General features: G+C 35.4%; 4 protein-coding genes across 6 annotated transcripts; 3 read left to right on the top strand and 1 right to left on the bottom strand.

Moving 5' to 3' along the window:
• The first annotated feature begins 178 nt into the window (after window positions 1-178).
• On the top strand, window positions 179-7,348 carry LOC117220717 (uncharacterized). Of its 2 annotated transcripts, none has more exons than XM_033470950.2 (7): window positions 179-1,142; window positions 1,348-1,436; window positions 1,514-1,665; window positions 1,738-3,553; window positions 3,661-3,867; window positions 3,946-4,007; window positions 4,129-7,348. In XM_033470950.2, the coding sequence occupies exons 1-7, from the start codon at window positions 1,021-1,023 to the stop codon at window positions 4,318-4,320; spliced, it is 2,640 nt and encodes an 879-aa protein (XP_033326841.2). In that variant the 5' UTR covers window positions 179-1,020; the 3' UTR covers window positions 4,321-7,348. The 2 variants fall into 2 exon arrangements, with proteins under 2 accessions (XP_033326841.2, XP_033326842.2); XM_033470951.2 differs by having other exon boundaries at window positions 193-1,142; window positions 1,753-3,553.
• Window positions 7,349-7,811: 463 nt separating this feature from the next.
• Window positions 7,812-11,944, top strand: LOC117220735 (dihydrolipoyllysine-residue acetyltransferase component of pyruvate dehydrogenase complex). Its single transcript, XM_033470987.2, has 11 exons — window positions 7,812-8,243; window positions 8,521-8,702; window positions 8,822-9,000; window positions 9,114-9,288; window positions 9,372-9,556; window positions 9,630-9,781; window positions 9,872-10,008; window positions 10,090-10,266; window positions 10,350-10,534; window positions 10,607-10,707; window positions 10,796-11,944. The coding sequence occupies exons 1-11, from the start codon at window positions 8,117-8,119 to the stop codon at window positions 10,963-10,965; spliced, it is 1,770 nt and encodes a 589-aa protein (XP_033326878.1). The 5' UTR covers window positions 7,812-8,116; the 3' UTR covers window positions 10,966-11,944.
• On the bottom strand, window positions 11,911-15,336 carry Pak3 (p21 (RAC1) activated kinase 3). The gene has a single exon (XM_033470988.2). The coding sequence runs from the start codon at window positions 15,152-15,154 to the stop codon at window positions 13,637-13,639; it is 1,518 nt and encodes a 505-aa protein (XP_033326879.1). The 5' UTR covers window positions 15,155-15,336; the 3' UTR covers window positions 11,911-13,636.
• Window positions 15,337-18,997: 3,661 nt separating this feature from the next.
• Window positions 18,998-24,304, top strand: Bcat (Branched chain amino acid transaminase). 2 transcript variants are annotated; one of them, XM_033471011.2, is made up of 7 exons: window positions 18,998-19,433; window positions 21,189-21,296; window positions 21,383-21,592; window positions 21,739-21,969; window positions 22,589-22,898; window positions 23,519-23,676; window positions 23,740-24,304. In XM_033471011.2, the coding sequence occupies exons 1-7, from the start codon at window positions 19,413-19,415 to the stop codon at window positions 23,929-23,931; spliced, it is 1,230 nt and encodes a 409-aa protein (XP_033326902.1). In that variant the 5' UTR covers window positions 18,998-19,412; the 3' UTR covers window positions 23,932-24,304. The 2 variants fall into 2 exon arrangements, with proteins under 2 accessions (XP_033326902.1, XP_033326901.2); XM_033471010.2 differs by lacking the exon at window positions 18,998-19,433 and adding an exon at window positions 19,537-19,810.
• The last annotated feature ends 423 nt before the right edge of the window (window positions 24,305-24,727 follow it).

Below are 24,727 nucleotides of genomic sequence, written 5' to 3'. Positions count from 1 at the left end.
AGCATAGATCAAGTTTTTCTCTTAAATTATATTAAATGTAAAAAAGATTTGTTTACTTTCTAAAGAAAGGTAATAAATTACAAAAGTAATTTAAGTAAAATTCTTTAGAAACATACCGCCAATGATATATTCATAGGTTACATGTAGACTGCTTATAAGTTTCTGTTATTTGAAATAATTACTAAAATCATTCTTTTTTTTATAGATTATGATCTAAATAAACAATTTTCTATTTAAAATTCTCAAGGTTACAATTTAAATTCTAAGACTACTTTCATATCCTATTTGCAAATGCATGCGCACTGGGAATCGATTACCGGAAAACACAGGAGTTCGTCTCTACAAATATTCTTCCTATTTCAAATGCTAGTGGAATTTATTAATAACTCTAATTCGTCAAATTTAATTATTAGAAACTAACAATTCTTAAATATTTTCCGTAAATATTTTTCAATATCAGATTAACGTATCACATTCTAAAGACGCATATATTTCTTGTGAAACATCGGTACATATTATTGGTTATAAATTTCCTAGATTTGCAAATGTATCATTGGTCAAACCATGCAAACACACTCCCAGATTGGGAGACCCAGTGCAAATACAAAAAATCAAACAATAAACGACACTAAACCGCGGAAAAGGAAGTGGTTTCTGCAAAGGGAAAGTCGAAAAAACGGTTAAACAAAACGCGACGAAAGGAGCCTTCTATCTATGAGTATTCTTTTGTACCGTGGCCTGCTTTGGTTCCTCAAAAAATAACGTGAAAATATCTGTGGATGTTCCTGCTTTCGTATCAGTAGTAATGTTCACCGTACGTTCGGCTAATTTTAATACGTATGCTTTTGAACCGCGAACGGTGCTTCGAGAACGGAATCCGCAGGAATTTTGTAAATGACTCGGCAGAACGCGACACTATTTTCCTATGTCTACCACGTCAACCAGTCGAGACGGAGAAAGACACTTTAACTGTAAAATATGTGCTCTTCCGGTTGTTTAACGTCATAATACGTTTAAAACATGTCCGAGAGAAAAGTGGACACGAAAACCGTGCGGAAGCAGTATACAAACGATGTTATCCTCATCGATGAAGTCGAGATCATTGACGTGTCTGTCTCTAATTTTGATGACACTGATGCCTGGTAAGCAATTATATTCTTCGAATGTCATTTGCAACTTTAACTGAATTTAATCTTTATAGTCGATACGTTTTATAGTGTTTTAAATTTAATTTAAGGATGTGTGTGCTCGCTTTAAGAAGAAATTCTACTATCTTAAACAATCTAATTACAATGGTGAAATAAGTTTCAAATTTTAAGTTTATATGTGTTTCTATTTCTTTGTCAGGTTGTATATACCATCACAGTATCAAACAGACACTTTGGTCCAAAATTTATATGACTGGTTGAAAAGTGAATCAGAGCTAATTTTAACAGGTACTGAAAATGATTTAGCACAATGTTGTATGATTCTGTTTCACATTATTTATTATTTAATTATTATCTCTCTTTAGGGAGTAGGCGGTCCATTGATACAAGAACATTTACAAGACCCAAAAAACGAACTAGTAGAATTAATTTTGAGTCTATTTCGGAAACTTTGTCTCCACCTATTTCGCATACATGGAAAACTAGTCATTCAAGTTTTCCACATACAGGAGAAGATGTAAGTCAACTTATATGTGTACGGATTGTAAATATTTTATATTTGCACATTTAGAACTATATTTAGATATAGTTCTTTCGTTTACAGTTAAGTAAGCAATTAAACAAAACTGCTGCCAATAAAGAGGAAGCTGTGCCTCCTATGTTCAAAATGGGGCCTAATGCAAATATTAATTATATTCCTGACGAAATGCTATCATCATCGGGTCAAGAGAGTATGGAAATATTTTTAAACATGTCTCATTCAAAAGGAATTGATTCTTTTATTAATCTAGTAGAACCTGGACTCAGTGAACCACTCATGAATGTGTCCCAGCCATCAATTTTTTATTCCTCTATTACTTCATTGCCTAGAGATGATTCTTTGTGTAATGCAAATTATGACAAAGAGGATGAACAGGTAAATTTGACTCACACCTTTAATCTACGAGCTGGTAATCATGAGGATAGTAAAAATCTACATGTCAATGAAACATTTTCAATGGCTGAGGAACCAGACAATAATGGAAGCCACTGCCTGTTTGCAGCGAACAGAACATTTACTAATCAAGCTGATAATATTGAACTGAATGAAACATACAATGCAGGATCTATTTCTTCAACAATGGTTTTGTCAAACTCGGATAAAAATAAATACAGTACAATTAATTTGTCTTCCACGTTTGTAAATAAAGATGATGGAAAAATGAACTTGCTGCAATTAGAGAATGACAAGAAAAAAGACTCGAGTACTCTGAACGCTACCTATTGTGCCAGCGAGATTGAAGAAGTAGAGCAAAAGTTACCTATTAGAAATGAAACGCAAGACGTAAGAAGTCAACCCTGTAGTCCTTACAAAGGCACTATTCTTAATAGTCTCGAATGTTCAGTTAGATCCCCTTTGTGTACTACAGATTCAACTTTCACATTCAAGCAAAACAGTGCTTTGGATTCTACATTCAAATTCTCTGTTCCTCCTGGTAACCAATCAACCCCTAAAACTGCATTGAATTCTACATATCAAGCAAAAAGCAAGCTTTCAGAGAAGCCTCTGGTTTCTCACACAGCTATGAATTCAACCTTTAAAGCACCCACATCATTGAGAAAAGAGTTGTTGGCAGAAATACACAGGAGTGTGGACCACAAACTTGATGGCACATATAACTGTGGTGTACCCAACGAACTTCATACTCCAAAGACTGAGAAGGAGTCGTGTGAGAAGATTCATAATCAAAATGCTGGTAACATTATACCTGAAGAAAATAAATACAACACATACAAGAAGGAACCGTCGGTTAACAGAATTAAGTATCAGACAGAGGCAGTGAGTGATACGGGGGCCTGTGTTCTGAACGCTCAGAATAAAAAGTATTACACTTTTACAAAAAAAAGTAATGTTCATGGAGGAAAGACTGATATGGAAAACGCGGAATCTTTAGAGAACATGGATGCTACGTTTGTGAAGCCGCTTCCGAAGCTGCAAAAGAGCAAACAGCATATTCCGAGGTCGTTTTCGAAACTGCCACAGTTTCTTCAGAAATCTAATCCGAATCTTGTATCCAATTCCTTGAAGACTGTAGGCAAAACAGGGTGCACAAATCCATCCAGTATCGGTTACATGAAGGGCTCGCAACCAAATATTGTGGAAAAGAGTGTAACGAATAAATTATATGCTTTGGGAAAAATGAAAAGCGGTTCTGAACAACGACTCTTGGAACTCAATACAGGTGAACTTCAAATGATGGGTGCAGGCGGTTCCACAGAAAGCATTGAAAGCACACAAAGTGCTCATAGTGCGCCTGACCTCGATGATAGACTCAGCACATGTTCTGATAGTAGCCATAATTCGTACACTGTGCAACCAATGAACATTGAACAGTTGCATCAGATCGTACGGATGCAAGAAGAGAGTGAGTAACACATTCTTCTTTTAAATAACACTAGAACCACTAAGACCTAACAAGGTCTTTAAAATTTGTAGTTTTAATGTTAGATATTAAACATCACGTTTTATCAGGCTTGAAGCAAGATGCAGCTCCGCTCTTGAACAGACGAGTCATGGAGAATACTTGGACAAAGTTGAAGAAGAATTTACCTTCTCCTATTCTAAAAAATGGTACTGACGGTTGTGAAAGCGATTCCTCTTCAAGTATGGATTTGAATGTTAAAACAAGTTCTCCGATAATAAGCCCTACTAGATCTAATCAGTCTGTAAATGCTGATGGTAAGTTAACGTTTTATGTTCATAATTCGTTTTCTGTGCATTATTTATTATCTCATGTACTTGTAACTTATTTTTAAGACCATCCCATGGAACGTATATTGAAACAGCAGAATGAAGCAGATGTAGTGAAAAAATCTGAAGTAAGTGTACAATTTTTAATTTAAATTATCATTAAAAGAAAAATGTTCAAACAACTTCTTTTGAAGTTGTTTACACTTCACAATTGAGCGATTACATGTATATGAAAATATTTAATCATAGGTGTTTAATAAGCCTGCAATGAAATTCGAAAACAAAACCAGAATGCGACAGCCGGGAAATTGGAATACTGGAAATAGAACTACGAACACGTTGAGTGCTATTCCCAGACCACCGTCGCGCATACCAGGCCCCAGGGCTGTTAGGCCAACTGTAAAGACCACCCAAGGTGATGTAAAAAGAGGGTACATGTAAAAATTCGAGGAGTACTAATAATCAAAGTAAACACATGTTTCTAAATAAGCTCCTCAATTTCATTTGTATTCGTATTACAATTTGTATAAAAGGTGTTTAAGTTATACTCTCGAAGGAAAAGAAAAAAATATCGCGACTGTAAGAAAACTTCAGTATTATTGCACTTCCAGCATGATGAAAATCTTTCCACTTCCGTTTGTTTCTCAGGAATCAACGAATTTTCTTTAAAAAAAAAGCTCTCTATCATATAAAATCGTATGGCAAAATGTTCTCTTGTTTTCTTGTAGTCTGTGTTACGATTTCATCGCTACAGATTTGTTGCAAAATTATTAGTGTACCATATTTTATAAAGGATTTTTCAGGATTGATGGAATTAGTAATTTCATAAAAGCCTTTTTAAATTATTTTTATCGGAACAGATATAGAAAACTTATTCCTGTTTTCAAAACCAAAAAGTAGATTGTCAAATTTTTATTGGTCGTCCTAATTTATCACGGATGAACGAATTTGTATGAAGGATGACTCCATTATACTTGTAGATATATGAAAATATTTTTTTTATAAAGATATCGTTGAAATTGCATTGCATTCCGAGAAAAGTGGAAATGCGTGATATGTGCATTTCATTGAAAGCATTAATGATATACCACTAACACACTGTGTACAATTACACGTAGATAGAATTTTGAAAAACAACTTTTGTACAAATTTTGTCGTAAAAAATAATTAAATAGGAAAGCCTATATTTAAAGAATGCGAAAGTTGCAAGCTGTATGAGAACTAATTTACCTTTTAAAGAGAAGCAGAATAGAAATAAATCTCTACTACCGATTTGAGGATTTACAAAAATAAACATTTTCAAATAAAAGAAGCTAGAAAATTAATTAGCGAGTAAAATACCTAAAAGATATAAATAGATAGAATTGCAGAAATACAAGTATGGTATTTTTTAATGAAGTAACGTGTAGGAACAGAGTTTCATGCCAGTTTTTATACGTAGACTAAAATTCAAGATTAAAAATGGAATTTTCGTAAATTTCTAATCGATTTTATAATCACTCGAAGAACTACTATTTTTTTGATAGAATCCAACACAATATTTTTTAGCGTAAGTGGCCTGTACTGAATCAAACACACAGAAACTTATGGTATATTATTAATTCCATGCAACATATCTACATTTTGAATAACAATTATCTTGCTGCTCTGCAATAAACATATTTTTTAAATTATAATTTTTATATCCAACTGATGCAATCTGAGAGTGTTTAAAATCCTTTTAATGTGCCGAAGTAATAACACTTTTATGCGCTTAGATATAGAAGAAAAATTTTAAATTTTATTCACCAAAGAATAACCACGAAATTATTCTCATATCATAAAAAGGTTGATGTTGATTGTAACGTTAAGAACGTAAATTTTTAATGATTTCATTCATGTATTAAAGTAATAGGAAAATACATTTTATACGTTGACAATTGACAATTTCAAAACTAACTAAAAAGATGTATATATATGACATTTAAGACTGCGAATGTATACATAATTGGATATAAATTAAGAATGACAATGAAAAAAAAGGAAGAACAAGAAGGATGTGAAACCTATTTGTATTAAAACGTGAAAGTCTTATCATGAACATTTTATTGAAGGAATTACGATAGAAAAGGTGTGATTGTGTCAAATTGCAGATAAAATTATAATTTTTTATGAGTTTATAAAGCGATATATATGATAAGTAATTCTATATTCAATTTAGTACATATGGTTATATTAAATTCGAATTTTATTATTTCAGCTTTAAAATTGTACATGAAATATCTTGCTTATTATTTTCAAGGTTACGATATTTTGGTTGTTAGATTTGTCCTGATCTTGGCTATCACTTGATGGTAATCCAAATGTACAGTCCCATATAAAAATTGATAGATGACCTTGAAATCTTGAAGGTCGTAACCTCGACAAATTTTTTTCGGTCACAGTATTTATACTATTAAATTATATATTTAAATTCTCTGATTTTTTTTCTACTGTCAGTAATAAGCGAGATATTTGAGATGCTTGAATCAGGTGGGGCACCATGTATAATTTTTGATTTTACCTAAAATCTTCAAAGCCATAACATATCACAGCGTGCAAACATTGGAGGACAGATTGTATCTGAAGAAATGTATGTCAATACTACAGTTAAATAACTATAACCGATAACGTACTGTAATTAAACTATGAAATATCAGAACTTTATAAACATGTAAAAGAATTATTGAGAAATAGTTTCGAAAGTTATTTTTGAGGAGTTAATGCTTAACAGATGTACTTTCAGGAATCTTGTAAAGAGAGAGCCAAGGATATTAAACCATTGTATGAACTGTTCCATTGTTATAGTCGATACAATGCTTTACAATATTGTTGACTCTTTAGAAATGTTTTATGTACATACAAGTGCAACATATGCAATGTATCTTTACATTCTCTCTGAACGATTCTCGTTCGCTACTAGCATTAATTTTGATGCTCCATCCAGCGTATCTCTTCTGTAATTCTTTGCTCGAAGCAATGGCAGCAAGAGAAAAAAAGAATGATCTGCTTGTACATTGATTTGTTTTACACCAAGTATACATACTACATATAATAACTCGTCCATTTTCTCATTAAATTTTAGCGCTGCATATTTTATGATAAATTGTTGCTCTTGTTGCGTTGTGTTTAAATTTGTATGAACGTGAGCATGGATTTCTTATGGTTCCGTAGTCTATATAAGACAAGGATTGTTTTTAATTGACGTAGGGAAACGTCAGTAATTTTACGACATTAACTTGGTAAGAAATTGTCCGAAAAATATCATAAACGATGTTAATCCATCGACAAACATGAAGATAATAATAACATGTTCGATGCAGTTAGAAAGATATAAAAACGATATTTCTTTGTTGCTTCTTTTTCTCATTAGCGGATGTTTCACGGGTAAAGAGTTTGAAATCTTGTACTCATGTTGTAAATAATAAACATAAAAGTGATAGTCATGTTACATATTCTTTATTTATATCTTTAAATGTTAGACCTTAAGTGCCTTTATTGTATTATGATACAAAGCAACTTTTTTATATACTTCAAATATAGAAGCTAGATGGCTGCTCACTAACCATACTGCCCGATATTTGGTGTAAAAATGTAATGTGATCCTTTTTTTACTAAAATCTATAATGATAATAAACGTTTTAAGACGCTAACTATAAAATTGATTTTATTCATATATCCTATTCTGATTCTAGAAATTGATTCCAGCAAAAATGTAGTCACATGAATTATAATATCCACACACTAATTAATGTATTTTGCTGAAATGTAAAATAATAATAAAGGAATTCATTTTATATTCGGTGAAGTTGCAGTTACATAGTTAATTAATTATGCGGCGAGTTCGAGTAATGTTACAACCAATGTTCACTCTCATTATTATGTATTACAGATTACATAAGCCTATATCGTACGATGTGTGAACAGATTTATGTTATGTTTATTCAAATTTCAAAGTTTTATGTAAGGCAGTTGGTTTATTAGTAATAAGTAAGATTTAGTATTTGTTATCAGATAGTTGTTGCTATATGTATTAAAAGTACATACACATACCTACATAGTTGCAAGCCAAGGAAGATACATATCTATGTACATAGATCATTGATCATTACATATAGTGAAGGTGAACCTTTCGTCCCTGCAGTTTGTTATATGTATGTACGTACATACATATAGTGTAGGAGTGTAGTAATAAAGAAAACGTCAGGGTCAGGTCAAAATGGCGCAAATGATGATATCTAGGATCACACTTTTGTCTATTCGAAACAGTAATCGCACAATAGCACGAATACCTGTGCCCATAAAATATCAGCGATCATGTTTCCACACAAGTTGGATTCTCGACGGTATGCATTTTATTCAGAAATAATTTATTAGCACGTTTTTATCACCACGTTGAGGTTAGAATCCAATCGATCTATTAAAATAATTTCTTCTTTAAATGACATTAATTTCAGTACAATTTAGATGACTGATAATATTAAACGCATGGTTCCATTTCATTTTATATCGCTAACAGTTCGTGACCTTTCGTTTATTATAAAAATTTGCAGATTGGTTATGCAATAGATATGCGCGAAATACATATAATTGAAACGTACTTGAATGAATTTCTCGTTTTAGTCAAGGGAAAAGAGGTGTTGATGCCCTCTTTGTCACCCACTATGGAGACCGGTACCATTGTCAAATGGCTGAAGAAAGAAGGTGACAAAATCGAGGCTGGTGATGCACTTGCTGACATACAGACTGATAAAGCTGTTATGACAATGGAAGTTGATGATGAGAGTGTCCTTGCAAAAATTATTGTAAGATCTAGAAATAGTTTGGAGTTTACTTACAGTAAATTGTTTTTACTATACCCATATTATACTCAATAGGCTTCTTAACATTTCCATTACATTTCACTACTATATTAATTAACTAGATAGCGGAAGGAACTAAGGACATCAAAGTAGGAACATTGATTGCACTTACTGTCGAAACAGATGAAGATTGGAAGTCTGTAGAAATGCCAGCACCCGTGTCCAGTGCACCTTCAGCTGCTCCCTCTGCACCAGCTGCTGCTCCTGCTGCAAGTGCAGCAGTAGAACCACCTCCTGGCCAGTAGGTTTTATCTTACATTATAATGCATAATTGTGTTTAATGAAGATCTTGTAGAATTGTCTAGGTGCTGAATCTGTGAACTTAAATAGCAATGTCTAATATTAACTTTTCAGAAACAATGTCAGTATGCCAGCTCTATCACCTACAATGACTTCAGGTACAATTGTAAAGTGGCTTAAAAAGGAAGGAGATGAAATAGAACCTGGAGACGCGTTGGCTGAGATACAAACCGATAAAGCTGTCATGACATTCGAATTCGAAGATGAGGCTGTGTTTGCAAAGATTCTTGTACGATATTAATGAAAATTACATTGTAGTCTATAGCATCTTAATTACAAGATTTAATGTATTTTTGAAATTTCATTTATCAGGTTCCTGAAGGAAGTCAAGTCGATGTGGGACAACTGATAGCTATTACAGTTGAAAAAGGAATGGATTGGAAGAGTGTTGTTGTTCCATCAGCTACGAAACCAGCTGCTGCTGCTCCAGCTGCAGAAGCTGCACCAGCTGCAGGGGCTGTACCAGCAGGCGACAAAAAACCTCCACCAAGTGGACAGTATGCGAATTCATTTCATTTTACAACTTTAAGTAATTATATTTACATTGTATCCATTGTATCCTGTTTATAGGGTTTATGGTTTAGCAGTAAAACGATTGCTAGAAGAATACGGGCTAAGTTCAGGCTCTATTAAAGGAACTGGAAGGCCAAATAGATTACTAAAGAGCGACGTATTAGCATATATTGCAGCAAATAATTTGAAGAAAGTTGCTCCAAAAGCTGGTATGCACTGAGAATTTTTTTTATCAATATTTAAAATATGTTATGATATATATGTTATAATTGATATATATGTTCTATTCACTAAAATAGCTGATCCTGTGAGAACTGAAGGAGCTATGAAGGAACTTGGTTCACCCCATGTACCTTCTGGCAAGGCTTCTGCCTATGAAGACATACCAGTTTCGAATATACGTGCTGTTATTGCAAAAAGGCTCGGAGAATCAAAGGTAACTAGTTGATTTCACTGTCTAACATGTATAGAACGAGTTTGTAAACTCTATTCGTTACTCATGTAACATAATTTTCAGAGTTCTATTCCACATTCTTATGCTTACATCGACATCAAACTGGACAAACTGATCGAAATTCGTAAAGAATTAAAAGCTGACAATATTAAAGTGTCGGTAAACGACTTTGTCACGAAAGCGGTTGCACATGCATTGGTTGAATGTCCGGCTATAAATACATTATATAAGAATGGACAGGTCAATATCAAATCTATAACAAATCCAAGAGAACATTTAAATGCTATAATTCAAATATTGTAATTATAATATTTTATTAATAGATCATACGTATGCCGCGAGTCGACGTATCTGTAGCAGTCGCTACAGATACAGGTCTTATCACTCCAATTGTTTTCGACACTACGGCTAAAAGTTTGTTGGAAATTTCAACTAACATTAAGCAGCTAGCTGAAAAAGCTAGAGCTGGTCAGTTGAAGCCAGATGAATTCCAAGGAGGAACATTTACGTAAGCTAACGAACACAAATACATAGTTTTGTGGACATATCATTATATATCACTTTTAATATCATTTTCCAGAATCTCCAATTTGGGTATGTTTGGTATCAAGCAATTTTCTGCCATAATAAATCCTCCACAGACAGCGATACTCGCTGTTGGCGGTGGTCAAGACGAATTGGGTAAATGTTTTAGTAAATTTTTCGATAAAAATCTGCAGTTTAGTAATGACTGTAAAATTATAAGAAATATTAATATACTGTTTTACAGATGCTACATTGCGAAAATCAACAAAAATGACGGTGACACTGTCTTATGACAGACGAGCGATCGACGAAGAGCAAGCTGCAGACTTCTTAGCAGTTTTAAAAGCCATGTTAGACGATCCATCGTTCCTCGTCGCCGGAAAATTACGCGCGCTCAGGTACGCACAGGATTGACCTTTAATTAAATCCATATTTTGAAATGTTCCTTGCAAAAATGGCTTGATTATGAAAATTATAACTTTCGTTAAATATTAATTTTTATACCATAGATCTGAGCAGCGTGAACATTATTGATAAAAGTTGTTTAACATAATTAGGTCTGGAATTTTACAAGAAAAGTCATTTTTTCAAACGAACAAATCAGATAAATTTCGTAGCTTGAAATCTTACAACACATGCAAACTTTTATTTATAAAATCCAGATAACTGTGGAAAATGTTTTGTAATATTTCATCTCTCCCAAAGAAACAATATATGCATATCCAAAATACACATATGCAAACTGCCATAAAGAATTTCAGGGTAGCAAGTAATCTAATGGCGACGTTTTTACTTGTAATATTTGTATAAACGATTTTGTGGAAGTGTTCATGGACATTAGGCACCGGAAATATAAATGTAATTATCAACAGTGTCGAAAAATATAAATACAATGTAATATGTGTATATATAGAACTAAAATATTTTATAACGTTATTGTTTTTTTTTGTACAGTTTAGTGCCACTTACATTTCCACAAAGAAATCATTTAATTTGGTTCATGCTTATGTATATAGAGTACATGTCGCAGACTTTTATGCCATTACGATTACTGTTTAAGGCAAATTAAAAATACTTTAAAAATTGTAAATGAAAACTGATTACAAACTGCAAAAGTTATAATGTGTTCAATTCAGATAATTTATTTTCGTGTAAGTAGGAAATTCATAATGAATTATTGCAATGAAATGGTCGCCGCACTGTAGCAGTTTCTGTCATGCAACTTTTATATTTCCCAAGAAAATTATATAAATACCAATAGAATGTAAAAATATGGTTAATTTTTCTTATTATGCAAGATTAGAAGCTTCAGTGTGGCTGGACAAATATATGGGAATAGTAAATGTACAAAATTACTAATTTCTCTTGTAAATAAAGTATTTATTTGTTTAAATTGCGATGTGTGATGTTTTTTTAGTACATTTTTTGATATGACAAAATATAATTTTCTTTCTTCCAATAACTATTTGTTGAATCATTGTTGAATTCGCCATATTCTGTTATCACTGATAAAGGTATTAGTAAGGCAGTTGCCATATAATCATAGATATTGATCTGATAAGGCACAAATATTGTGTGACTGTGTGTATATAAACGATTATACATCATCATTGGTGAAAGATTAATGCATAGATCAAATCTTATTATAAGCTGAGAATTTCATTGTAAACGAATATCGGCCAATAACTTAATGTGAAATAAAATTATGTTCAAATAATACATACAATAATTATCAAAATAGAAATTAATAACATGAAAATGACACAGTTGGTGGAATATAATGTTTTAATATAATAAGACTTAATTTCCTCTATCACAGTTGTGATTTTACTTCGTATTACTGCTCAGGCCCTATATGTATAATTCTATAATGAAAATATTATTTTTCTTTGTGGATGGTATCATAAAGATAATGTTATTTGTATATACATATTTCAATGTATAACTTTCCTTAAAATTTGGCATTTGGTTGAGCAGCATTAAGTTTTAACATACAAGTATAAAAGTTTTCCAAAATTGTATACTGCGATATATGATAAAATCTTACAAAACTATGCACGTCTTTTAAAATATTTAAAAAATGCATTTTGTAATGTGCGGTATTGAAAACCATTTACAATACTTTAGTTATTAATACACATAATTGTAGTATTGAACTGTACAGTTCAACCTTTTGCTATCAATATGAAAAAAAGATTTTAAAAAGTTCACAAATACTCTTATTTCTATTCAGTGTTTATACACTAATACTAAAATACCAAATTTATGTGTAAACTGTTTGATTCGAAATATATGGCTCAATTCATCCTTTAATACGTAGAATCATAAATAATCGAATAAAAGTCAAATACTTAATTACAAAACATGTAATTGAAATTTTCATTTGGTAATATTATTAGATATTATTTGTACTATAGCAAAATTGGTATTTTTAGTTCTTTTAATGTCTTGAGAACTATTGAATAGGAAATAATTTTTAGAGGATCCCTGAATAGATGCCACATGCATGTATCTTGCACTTTCAGTTCTTGAACAAACTAAGTACAGTAATTACAATAAAATCATTACATAATAAATGCAAAATACAACTGAAAATACAATCTTAATTATCTAGAGTATTCTAAATTATCTATACGTTTCCCGTTCTGATCTAAAACTGATGGGATAAGTCCACAAAAGAAGTGATAATACATCGAGGTAAACCGTGAACTAATACGATAGATATTGCACATCGAATCGTTAATAACTTATATTAATTACAACTTCATTGACTCAAGCAACAGAGTGAATTTATCGCGTCATAATAAACGTAAAATGCAGAAATGAATGATAGGAATTGTTTCATAGTAACTTATATGTTACTAAAATTCACGTTACTCCTACTGTTAATTTCGTAAGATGTTAATGTTGGGTACATATCGTATAATATGTATTAGCACTCATATTGTGTATAGTTGTATTCCTTGTCTAATGTAAGAAATACTTTCTGTTGTAAAAATTATATCAGTGCAATGTTGCATGCATTTGGGACAAATGCATAGTAAAAACGACACAAGCATTTCTTGCTTCTAAGTGAAAAAGATACTCAGCAGAATGCTTTGTGAAGTATTTTCTGTGCTGCTCGTATCAATGGCGTGAGAGTCGTTAATTCCGCACAGTTCTCCAAGAATGGATGAGACAACAATTCGTCAGCTGTTGCTCTTTCGTCGACTTCAACAGCCAGGCACCTTTCTAGGAAGTTCTGAAATATTGGACTCAGTGTGTCCCATCTGGGAATGGAAGGTCTACCAATGGCAGCGATTAAATACAGTGCTCTCAGAGGAGTTTCTTTCATGTATGGTGGTTCACCTTCTATCATCTCTATTGCCATAATACCCAAAGACCAAATATCTACCTTTTTACCATACTGTTTCCTGGTCACTACCTCAGGTGCCATCCAATAAGGAGTGCCAACCATAGTTTGCCGTTTTTCGTCACCGTCAATATTAGCACAAAAACCAAAGTCTGTAACTTTCACAGCACCGTTCATTCCGAGGAGCACATTGTCAGATTTGATATCTCTGTGGATGATTCCTCTTGTGTGTAGAAAACTAATTGCTTTTAAAACCTCCCTGCAAACTGCAGCAATCTGGGCTTCCTTCATTACTGTTTCCATGACAACATCCGTCAGTGGCCCCCCTTCCAACAATTCCATAACCACCCAAAGATGTTCATTTACTAGGTATACATCTAAGAAGTTGACCAGATTCGGATGCTGAAACTCTTTCAAAACCTTAATCTCGGTCAGTATAAGTTCTTTCTTTGGTTGCTTAGACAAATCTATATCCTTAATTGCCACTTTTTGATTTGTTTGCAAATCCGTTGCTATGAATACAGTACCTGAAGCACCAGCCCCTACCTCCTTAGTCCTTTCAAAGCGCAGATTCGGATCTCCGCTGTGACAGATGGATCTGAGCTCCGCAAAGACCTCTTCGTCGCTGAGCTTCACTCCCTCTGTAGAGTCCGTCTTCCTTCTCAGAATAGGGCTCTCCTCCGTCTTATCAGCTGTATTCTCTGGCAGTTGTTCGTCCTCGATATGATAAGTGTTTAAATCCTCAAGGATCTCGGTGAGAGTCTTTTCAATTCTCTCAAGATGTATTGGCGCTGTGGGCTTTGGTCCTTTGTTTACCTTGGGTGGAAGCTTTGGCAACTTCTGCTCCAGACTGTCTGTAGAACCCTGGGATGTTGAGCCATCGGAGTCTCTGGCTTGACATTTCTTTGCTAAGATTTTGTCTATTTCTTGGGACTCCTCCTCGATCAGGTCTTCGGTGACAAAGGGCTTGAACACTTCCTCCTCCGGTTTTCGTTTGATCGAGTAATTGTAGAACTTGATGGCCTGCAGGGCGGCGGTCGGATGTTCATTTTGCTCCGACTTCGAGATCTGAGTGTTGAGTAACCTGATCCAGGAGTCCGGCAGACCCTCCAATTGCCCTGTCTCGGCATTTTTGCTCACGTGAAACTGATGGGAAACGTTCGTGGGCAAACCAATCTCGGTGACGACCGTGTCAAGCGCGCTTGTATGCTTCTTTCTTGAGAACAATAACTTTGTTATACTGAGGCTCATTTTACCGCGCAGTCCTGCGCTCTTTCCACGGTATCTTGCAGCTCTTTTCTCGCGAGAAGGACGATTATGATATAGAGGGATGGCACAACCACTTTTTAAATCGCAATTATCATCGCAACATGACTCGCTCGTACGTCTATCGTCTATCGCGACAGGACATTAAACGCGAACGTAGGCGTGTTACCCACTGTCTTACGTCACTCCGCTCCATCGAACGCGGGAGATTTGAAAAGGTCGGACGGGTTCCGTTGTGAAAACAATCATTTTCAATTCGAACCAGACTAGATCTACTGGTCGACAATCAACAGCTTATCGATATGTTTCGTTTGTGTACACAAATTCTTGAAACATGCTCTTAGCCGTAATAGTAGTCCCCGATTCGCTCCAATAGGTAACAAAATTAGGGTGGACAGCTATTATAACCAGGAGCATATTTCGAAGATTTTCTTTCGAACAAATAATGTTAATTTGATAAAATTTCGTTAATAATAATTTCGATCAATGTTGAAAGTTTTATCCGGGTTCGTCGCATCTTGGGCCGAACTTTACAATGTTAATAATCGCGGTCGTGACAATCCTCTTCTCGTCGAATCTACCTTATCGATGCTGTTCGTCTTTCTCGGTTACCAGCATATTTTTAATTAGAATATGCGTTCTATATTATCGTTCATTGAAACGAATTCGTGTACGATTAAATGGGGTTATTCTTTTGTTATTATCCGTGTATAGCAGTTTTCGGTTACATTCTACGTGTTCGACGTTATCTCGCGCGATAGAATTAACTTTGTAAGAGGCGAACGAAAGGGTGAGAGTGTGCGCAGGAAACATCTATTTTCGTCATAGTTTCATTATCGTGGCATGATGCGGCAGACTACGATTGCGGGAATCTAGTGGCAAAAGTTGTTCGGTATGACGTCGAGATAACATTATTTCCAACAGCCTGTTTCAGAAGCGAGCGATCGAGGTCTAGTCGTAATCTCCTTTAGTCCTTTGTGTTTTGTACCGCCTATATACGACGCTGACAGACGATCCCGTTCCGATTCAGTGAAAGGTCAAAAAATGTTGACGGAATGCTCGTTTCGAGGGAGCACACGATAATTCGTCGCTTCGAATCAGTCGCTCCGACTGGAACGATTACGCGAACCGAGCATCCCCATTTCAACCACTATCTTCGCGATTTTATTCAACGAAGACTACTAGAAGCCCCTACATACTCGGTGTTTAGTATACACGTTCCGACACGGCCGAATCGATGCGCAGAATTTTTGCAAGCATTCATATACTGCGTGCTTCCACTTATTTGCCATGAAAGGCACACGACAGCGTAATTATTTATAATGCAATCGGTCTGCTCTATTTTTTAAAGAAAACTATAAACATACTTAATTGGCCGATAACTCTAATGCCAACGATAATTATTTAGACCGAAATCGTCAGCGGAAAAAGCCGGGAAACTCCTACAAAATTACTACGAAAACAAATTGCTACAATAATACAATTATTTGTACGGAACGACATAGAAAAATCTGCACTCGATTTCGAATCCGCGTCGCGTTGCGAAACATTTGTTGAATCTACTCTGTGTTTACAACGCGATTGTGCCAAGTATTCGTACCAACGAAAAACATGTTTTTATAAATCAAATTCGACGTGACACGAGAAAACAATTCCACTCGGCAAGCGGCTCTCATCGTCGAGAAAGGTTTTAACAGTTCGCTTCGTTTCTGGGAAACGATAGCGTTCGTTCCATATACATTTGCGAAACGAGATGTTTTTATCTGCGATAGATCGCTGCTGATTATGTAGTTTTCAGTCGATCATAGGAACAGAAAAATAACGGTTTTCATTGGTGTATGGTGCCCGCTCATAGTACGGAACGTGCGAACAACATTTTTGCAGACGAAACGAATTCATTAATAGTAGTTTTCCAATAATGTCGCAACCGGAGATAACGAGCATCGATAAATACGATAATGTTGATCGTAATTACTGGCCCCGTGATTTTTCGCATTGAAACCGTTTGGAGCTGCTGTCTTCGAATAGAAAAGCTCGTTTCCGACGATCCTAATAAGTCGAGCATTTTTGCCATAAATGCGGTATTTTTCGTCCAGGAATGAACGCTAGACATATGTTTCAATCGAAGATAATGATATCACGGCTGCATAATTCCGTTTTATCATTTTCTCGCGGTTAACGAGCTACGAGGAAACTTCAACTTTCTGTTATCGCCAACTGAACGTTTCTGTCACTTCACTTGGTTCGTCTCGTTTTCGATGCGAGAGAAGGCTTGCTTGTTCGTTCCAGACGCCGAACGATATTCGCATTCAATCGTTTCGCATTGTTGCTGGAGCAAGTTAACACCACCAATTTCTAATTTGGCGCACGCGATAAATATTTATGCGATAGTTCGGCGAGATGCTTGACGAATCACGGAACATGACGTTCTTAATAATAACGCGCGTGCTGTCCTTTCTTATCGCGCAAAGAAACCGACGCTATCAACATGTTTTCAACTCCCTGCCTCCCTCCGACTCATTATGCCCCACACCACAATTTTTCCTTCCCTTTCTCGATCGTTCGACGAACGTAAGATTCGTCTCCCGTCCATCTACACGGTGTCCATGCAGTATATTTGCTGGTCGACACCTCGATTTTCAAGCAGCTTTTTATTTTATTTAAATCGAATTCATTTCTGTATACATATATACGGGTAAACATCCATGCTTACAGTAACGGAAACGAAAACATATTTTATATTGATTGCAGGTAAATCAATAAATTAGGTAATTGACCAAATTTATAGTAATTTATATAGGTCATTTACCATTATTTATATTAATAAATTAGGTAATTGACCAGATTTATAGTAATTTATATAGGTAATTTACCATTATTTATATTAATAAATTAGGTAATTTACCTAATTTATAGTAATTTATATAGGTAATTTACCATTATTTATATTAATAAATTAGGTAATTTACCTAATTTATAGTAATTTATATAGGTAATTTACCATTATTTATAGTAATTTATATAGGTAATTTACCATTATTTATATTAATAAATTAGGTAATCAGTTTACAAAGACTTGTGTTGAATTTGGTAACAATAGCTGCAAGTATGTCTAATCTTATCGTTATCGTCGTTAACGAAAATTCATAGATCGTATCCCCAAAAAAATCAGAAGAGGAGATCCCATTCAATCCGAATGAAATCAAAATACTACGGTCGAATATTTAACAATATTTACTGTCGGAGCTTTCGGGTATAAACCGTGTCCTAATGGAATTATTTTCCCGACGGCAACTACAGTAAAGTTTCCCTAATCGACCCTCAGTTTGGGAAGAGGAGGTACGATTATTCCAGCCTTGCGGCTCGTTTTTATAGTTGTTAACAATCAAATCTCTGAATACCTGACGGTATTCGTGATTGAATCTTTTTAATAAATACGCAGAAGGATAAAATGTAATTTTTAACAGAAAATAGGGTCCGATTGGTGAATGATTTCAACGTATCGAGCAGAGAAACTTGATAAATCGAGCGTAGCCGTATAGATGGCGTTCGGCCTGAGAAAATGGCGTCTTAGCGGGAAGAGTCCGCGAGGCAAGCGACGACGATGATGATTGCGGAATAACGCAAGCAATTCGATTTAATTGGCATGCCGAACGCGATGCTCAAAATATTCCGAACACTGTGTATAATTAAGAGCACATGTCGAATCGACAAATCCCTCCACTCAACTATTTCCGAGCGAAGGAAGGGGGACACTTTACCCCTCTCTGTCTCTCCTTCACGCCCCTTTCGATCTAATAAATAAAATATTAACCGATGGTTAATGCAAAGACATTATTCGAGAGTGCGCACTGGTCTGGATACATTGTGTTTTACCTGAATAACTACTAATTCAGGAATAATTAAGTTCGCTGTTCCAACGATTAACGCTCTGTGCGGCAATACCTGTGAACAAGGACCAGACGAACAACCAGAGGACCTTGCAAAGAACATCGAAGCAATTAATAAAACTGCTACAGATTAATATAATCGAAGAATTTCTTTCGAAAATTATCTCCTGAACAGATCACTCGAATATTCTTGCAAGCACACGTGCGACCTGTTCGTCAGATCCAGCGAATTTGCAAAGAAACTTTCACGTAATGAGCTTTGTGGATCCTTCGAACATCGCTCTAATTGTTTCCGTAATTGATGTTATAATTATATCGATAATTATTCAATAGTTGATCGATAGTCGTTCGACATGGTGCACATACGGCGTCAGGTGAGTGTCCCATTGATTTCGAATCCTGTCAATGAAATTCGGCAACGTGATTATGATGTCGTTATTGTATAAAATAGTAATTTAACGGGATCCCTTCGCGCTATAAATCATTGAGCAAAGATCACGTACAGCAGATTGAAATTTATCTGCGTAAAGTTTCGTCTTTGCGTAATTCCGATTTTTCGTAGAACATGGCCAATTATCTTGGTTCTCTCTCTCTCTCTTTATTTTTCTCTGTCTCTGCAATGATGCAATCAGTATTCTTATTTACGCGCGAGCACTCGCAATCAACACGCTGCCCGTCAAACAATCGAAGGATTTGCAGCAAGAAGACAGAGCTCCGATATTTAAGTTGCATTTATTATCTCATTGAAACGGTAAATAAGTAAAGATGTAAGATACAAATTTATCAACGTGTGTGAATATTACTTTAATTCCCGATTGCTTTTCGTTCATTTACTCAAATTGTTCGGAAATAGAGTTGTCTCTTGTACTATGTTAGCTTTAGATTGATATTCTTACGGATTACAGGTGGTTCGATTTTTTTTATACATACAGCAAATTCTCCCTAATTTTCCTTCAGCTTGTAAACAAAAATGAACAATTCGGGAAGAAGAAATATTATTATTCGAGCCTTGATAATTGTTGACAATCGGCAATTATAAAAATGAGCCGCGTGGCACGAATAATATATCTCTTTGTAGTATAATCTACATCTATAATGTATTTCTTCTTCCCAAATTCTCCATTTTTGTTTACAAGCTGATGGAAAATTGAGGAGAATTTACTGCATCTTCCTCCGTAAACTATCTCTATAACTTAACTATAATTTGATTCTATTACGACTACTTTACTAGTTACATCTATGAATCCTGCTCTGATCAAAATAACATAAAATTAGGAACTTATGAACATACAATATAATATATAGTATATCAGATTAAAAAGAAAAAATGATGATTCCACAAATATATCTGTGACTGCCATCCTCCAAGGATGTCTCCATACCATTGTCTCCATACCATATTTCCCAGACGCGTACCCACGTTTTCTCCTCTCCTCCGCGTGTCCTGCATCCTCCGCATATCCTCCTTTAACCAGTATTTTCCTTCTCTTACCAGAGCCGCCTTTCCATTGCCCACAGTCTCCTAGAGTATTTAAGCTTCAACTTTATCAACTGTTACGATCAAGTCTTATGTCTCTGTCGTTGAAAATTTTACAACGTGACGATGGCGCGACCGTGAAGCTGCTTCACTGTTTATAGTATTAAAGTGCCGGCGAAGAAAACGGAAGAGGATGAGAGTTTTCACTGATTTCTGATGAAACGTGATCTTTCGAATCCTTTATTTTTAGCACTGCTGCGCGTAATTTCATTGACCTAACGTTATCTTCGCTTCCGTAAGCAAGTTATCGTGCTGGGTAATTAATGATAGGACACTTGTCACATTAATCTTGGCAACATACACTGGATCGTTTCTTTACTTAATCAACTCGAAACAGTTGGTTCCTTCAATAACAGAGTCACGCAACCTCGTTACGAAATAATTAAACGTATCTGAATATATATATATATATATATATATATATATATATATATATATATATATATATATATATGTATATTGTTTAGTTTCCTTTTTCGATCAAAGTAGAGGAACGTAAAACACTTGCGTGTTTTCTTTCGAAAATCCGTGTCAGAGTTCGCAGTATCTTGTTCAGCGCGTTAAACCTTGCTCAACCACGTTGTTCCTACAGATATTGTCCTGCGGGAACTTGTTGAATCAACTTCAGCCGAACGTGAGGCGCAGCTCCTACTTGCAGATCAGGGATAAACAAGTGATACAGCCGGAACGTTCCTTCAAGGTAGCGACGTTCAGAAAATGAGATACGCTTCGAACAGTCTTTAGTCGTGTCCACGATCGTTATCAAGTGATTCCTTGCATTTGTAGTATGCGGATTTATCGGTCCGTCTTGCAGGACCGCAACAATTACAGCCCAAGCCGGACGTCAGTGCTTTGTCGTTCGGCAAATACTTCACGGATCATATGCTGAAGATATTTTACCACGAGGCGTTAGGGGGATGGCAGGTGCCGGAGATCACGCCTCTCGAAAGCCTCGTGCTGCATCCAGCGTCGAAAGTGCTGCATTACGCGATAGAGGTTTGCAATTTATTCCTTGAACGTACAATTTGATAAAAAAAAAAAAGAGTATCAAACGTACTTTGAGAGTCCGGCGAACGTAGAGTTAAGGCGAACGTGATCCGAGTGAAGGAACGAAACGAATGCGTGTGTGTGTGTTGTTCCAGTTGTTCGAGGGTATGAAAGCCTACAGAGGCGTGGACGGGAAAATAAGGATATTCAGGCCAGACTTGAACATGGAGCGAATGAACCGTTCAGCGATGAGGACTGGCCTGCCGACATTTCTCGCGGACGAGCTGATCAAGTGTTGCTGCCGATTAATCAGTATAGATCAAGAATGGGTACCCCATTCCACCGCCTCTAGTCTCTACATACGTCCGACTCTCATAGGTATAGATGTGAGTAGCGGCTTTCTACGGAATATTATAAAACTTTTTCATTTGGCACAAAGGTCAGACCGTTATCTTCCGGCGTATGTCAGCAGGCTATTCTGTCAATTATAATCTTTCACACGATAGTTAGGATAATCGTGTCACTTATGTCACAGATGTCATTAAAACGCAAACAGGAGGGTAATCTACGTGTTTCCCAACACTAAAATGATAATGTGCGATAAAGCAGGGACCTGATGCTCTTTTGTTGGGGCAGGGCCAAAAGATCTCAAGCCGTATTATGATTCACGGATGGGTAGTGCAGTATTGCAGTGTTGCGCTAGATAAAAAAATGACAAACAGAAAAGCGATGATGAAAGCTGCGGGACGATTGGCTCATAATAAAATATTTGAAACGGTTCGAACGAACTGTATATTTCGTTATTCTGCAATTTTTACATTGGGCGCTTGGTTGCACGTGTTCGGTTTCCTTCCATCGGTTTTCACGTAGACTTCGAAGCGTCGCGGAAAATAATTCCCGTTTCCTGGAAAAACGTAGGCAAACTCATTACCGCGAATTCCTTCTCCTCCTCCTCTTCGATCGTTAATCGTGTATAATAATTTCTCGTTTCTTGTTGGTGTGTAGCCGACACTTGGAGTGGCATCGTCGGAGTCCGCATTACTGTATGTTATTTTATCACCTGTGGGCTCCTATTTTAAGAAAGAGGGTGGCAAAGCTGGCGTGTCTTTGCTAGCAGATCCACAATACACTAGAGCGTGGCCGGGAGGTTGTGGTAGTTATAAATTAGGTAGCAATTATGGTCCTACGCTTCACGCGCAAAGGGAAGCCGTGGAAAGAGGATTGCAGCAAGTGCTGTGGCTTTTCGGAGAAAACAGCGAAGTAACCGAAGCTGGGACCATGAACATCTTCATGTTCTACATCAACGACGACGGCGGTAGGTTTTTTTTTTATTAGTGAAATCAAAATAAATCGAGGGTGTCTCATAATTCATGGTATCAAGTTTAAATATCGGTCGAATACACGCATTTTGAACGACATTTTCACTGAAAATTTTTAACTACATTCAACGAAAAGCACACTGATTATTTTAGTAGGTTAGATATATACACAGATTATTATATACATATAGATTATGTCAAGGTTATGTATATATATATAATAATTATAATAATATATATATTATTATATTATATTATATATATTATATTATATATACATAGATTATTTTAGTACGCATTCTTCAATCGTATCCTGATGCAAAAATAGCCCTGACATTGTATCGTTTATGCAAACGATCGTATTAACAGTCTATAACGACCGGTTATTAATTAAGTACACGTGTACTCGACTGATATTTTAATTCAATTCCACGATAAGATTTTCGTCTTATTTCCAGCAATAGAATCTACCAGATCGAATTTATATCATAAATTATGAAACACCCCGTACGCGCTCGAGGACTTCTTGATAAATTGTTCGATCGCGATAGCAAGCTAAGAAACGTTAATTATCTTGTACAATATTATTGATCAATGATCTACTCGGAATGTTCAGAGAAAGAATTGATCACGCCGCCTCTGACAAGTGGTCTAATTCTTTCTGGAGTTACGAGAAACTCTATCTTATCCCTGGCCAAGGAGTGGAATCAGTTCAAAGTGAGCGAACGGAAATTCTGCATGAACGAAGTTTGCCAATTGCTGTCGGAAAACAGGGTAAGCTCGCGCGCTAATTACATGCGATTACATATCGATTTCATTTGACTCGTTCGATTCCAGTTGTTGGAGCTATTCGGAACAGGAACAGCCTGTACAATCAGCCCGGTGTCGTACATCGAATACATCGGTCGACCTTTGCATATACCAACGCTAGAACACTCGGATCCTGTCCACAAAAAGTTCCTGGAGCATTTAATGGAAATACAATACGGCGTTATCCCGGACCACCCATGGACGATACTCATCGACTGAAAGTGGAATAATTTATTAAGTAATTTATTATATTGAGCTGGTTGGTCGAAAACGGCTTGAAAATTGATTCGCGGCGCTACCGTGTTTCCCTGTTTGTATACGAACGGCGTAGATCTTTATTTATTTATAGCATCGAGTATTTATCGTAAACTAGGTGCGAGCGAATATCTTTTTATGCAGAGGTATTCAAACAGATAAGACTCAGGGATTACCAGTTCATCGTAGTCGATAAACGATTTGTTACTGTTGCTGCAAGAAATTTGATTAAAGGATGAGCACGAATCTCGTAAACTGTAAGCCATACATTAATGTAGAATACGTAGAGTAATGTAGACTATATGTATGTATATTTTAATAAAATTATTAAATTGTACATATTTTTCCCGTTGCTTATACGTTTAATCGGAAACAATTATTTGAAACAAATGACAAAATTATTAAACAAAATAATAGTCCTGTCTGTGTATCTGCTCGCTTTACTATATGAGCCGTTTATTTTGAAAGTGGCATAAGTCACTTTGTTTTTAAGTCGATATATTTAAGGGTTTGCGTTTGAACACGTTTAAAAATATGGATGCTAACTTTCGAGAAGATTTAGTTGTATTTGTTATTTCAGGATACTGATATTTTTCTCAGTATAAATAATTTCGTATAAACATTAAAAAATCACCACTTTTCATTACGGTAAAGTGACTTAGCCACTTTCAAAATAAATAGTTTAGAAAAATGACTGACATATATTAATTTTGTCCGACGTATTTTACTGAAGTGACGTTTTGAAAGGACAGTGATTTAC

Source organism: Megalopta genalis, chromosome 9 (genome assembly GCF_051020955.1).
Source record: "Megalopta genalis isolate 19385.01 chromosome 9, iyMegGena1_principal, whole genome shotgun sequence".
NCBI lineage: Eukaryota > Metazoa > Arthropoda > Insecta > Hymenoptera > Halictidae > Megalopta > Megalopta genalis.
This window is presented reverse-complemented; position numbering and strand designations above follow the sequence as displayed.

Excerpts from the sequence above, each read along its gene's own strand:
- Bcat (XM_033471010.2), top strand. The coding sequence starts at position 19,625 with ATGGCCAATTATCTTGGTTCTCTCTCTCTCTCTTTATTTTTCTCTGTC. Across the intron at positions 21,297-21,382 it reads AGCCGGAACGTTCCTTCAAG|TATGCGGATTTATCGGTCCG; the intron begins GTAGCGACGTTC and ends TTGCATTTGTAG. Across the intron at positions 23,677-23,739 it reads AATTGCTGTCGGAAAACAGG|TTGTTGGAGCTATTCGGAAC; the intron begins GTAAGCTCGCGC and ends GTTCGATTCCAG.
- Pak3 (XM_033470988.2), bottom strand. The coding sequence starts at position 15,154 with ATGAGCCTCAGTATAACAAAGTTATTGTTCTCAAGAAAGAAGCATACA.
- LOC117220735 (XM_033470987.2), top strand. The coding sequence starts at position 8,117 with ATGGCGCAAATGATGATATCTAGGATCACACTTTTGTCTATTCGAAAC. Across the intron at positions 8,244-8,520 it reads CACAAGTTGGATTCTCGACG|TCAAGGGAAAAGAGGTGTTG; the intron begins GTATGCATTTTA and ends TTCTCGTTTTAG. Across the intron at positions 10,535-10,606 it reads TTCCAAGGAGGAACATTTAC|AATCTCCAATTTGGGTATGT; the intron begins GTAAGCTAACGA and ends ATCATTTTCCAG.
- LOC117220717 (XM_033470950.2), top strand. The coding sequence starts at position 1,021 with ATGTCCGAGAGAAAAGTGGACACGAAAACCGTGCGGAAGCAGTATACA. Across the intron at positions 1,143-1,347 it reads TTTGATGACACTGATGCCTG|GTTGTATATACCATCACAGT; the intron begins GTAAGCAATTAT and ends TTTCTTTGTCAG. Across the intron at positions 3,554-3,660 it reads CGTACGGATGCAAGAAGAGA|GCTTGAAGCAAGATGCAGCT; the intron begins GTGAGTAACACA and ends ACGTTTTATCAG.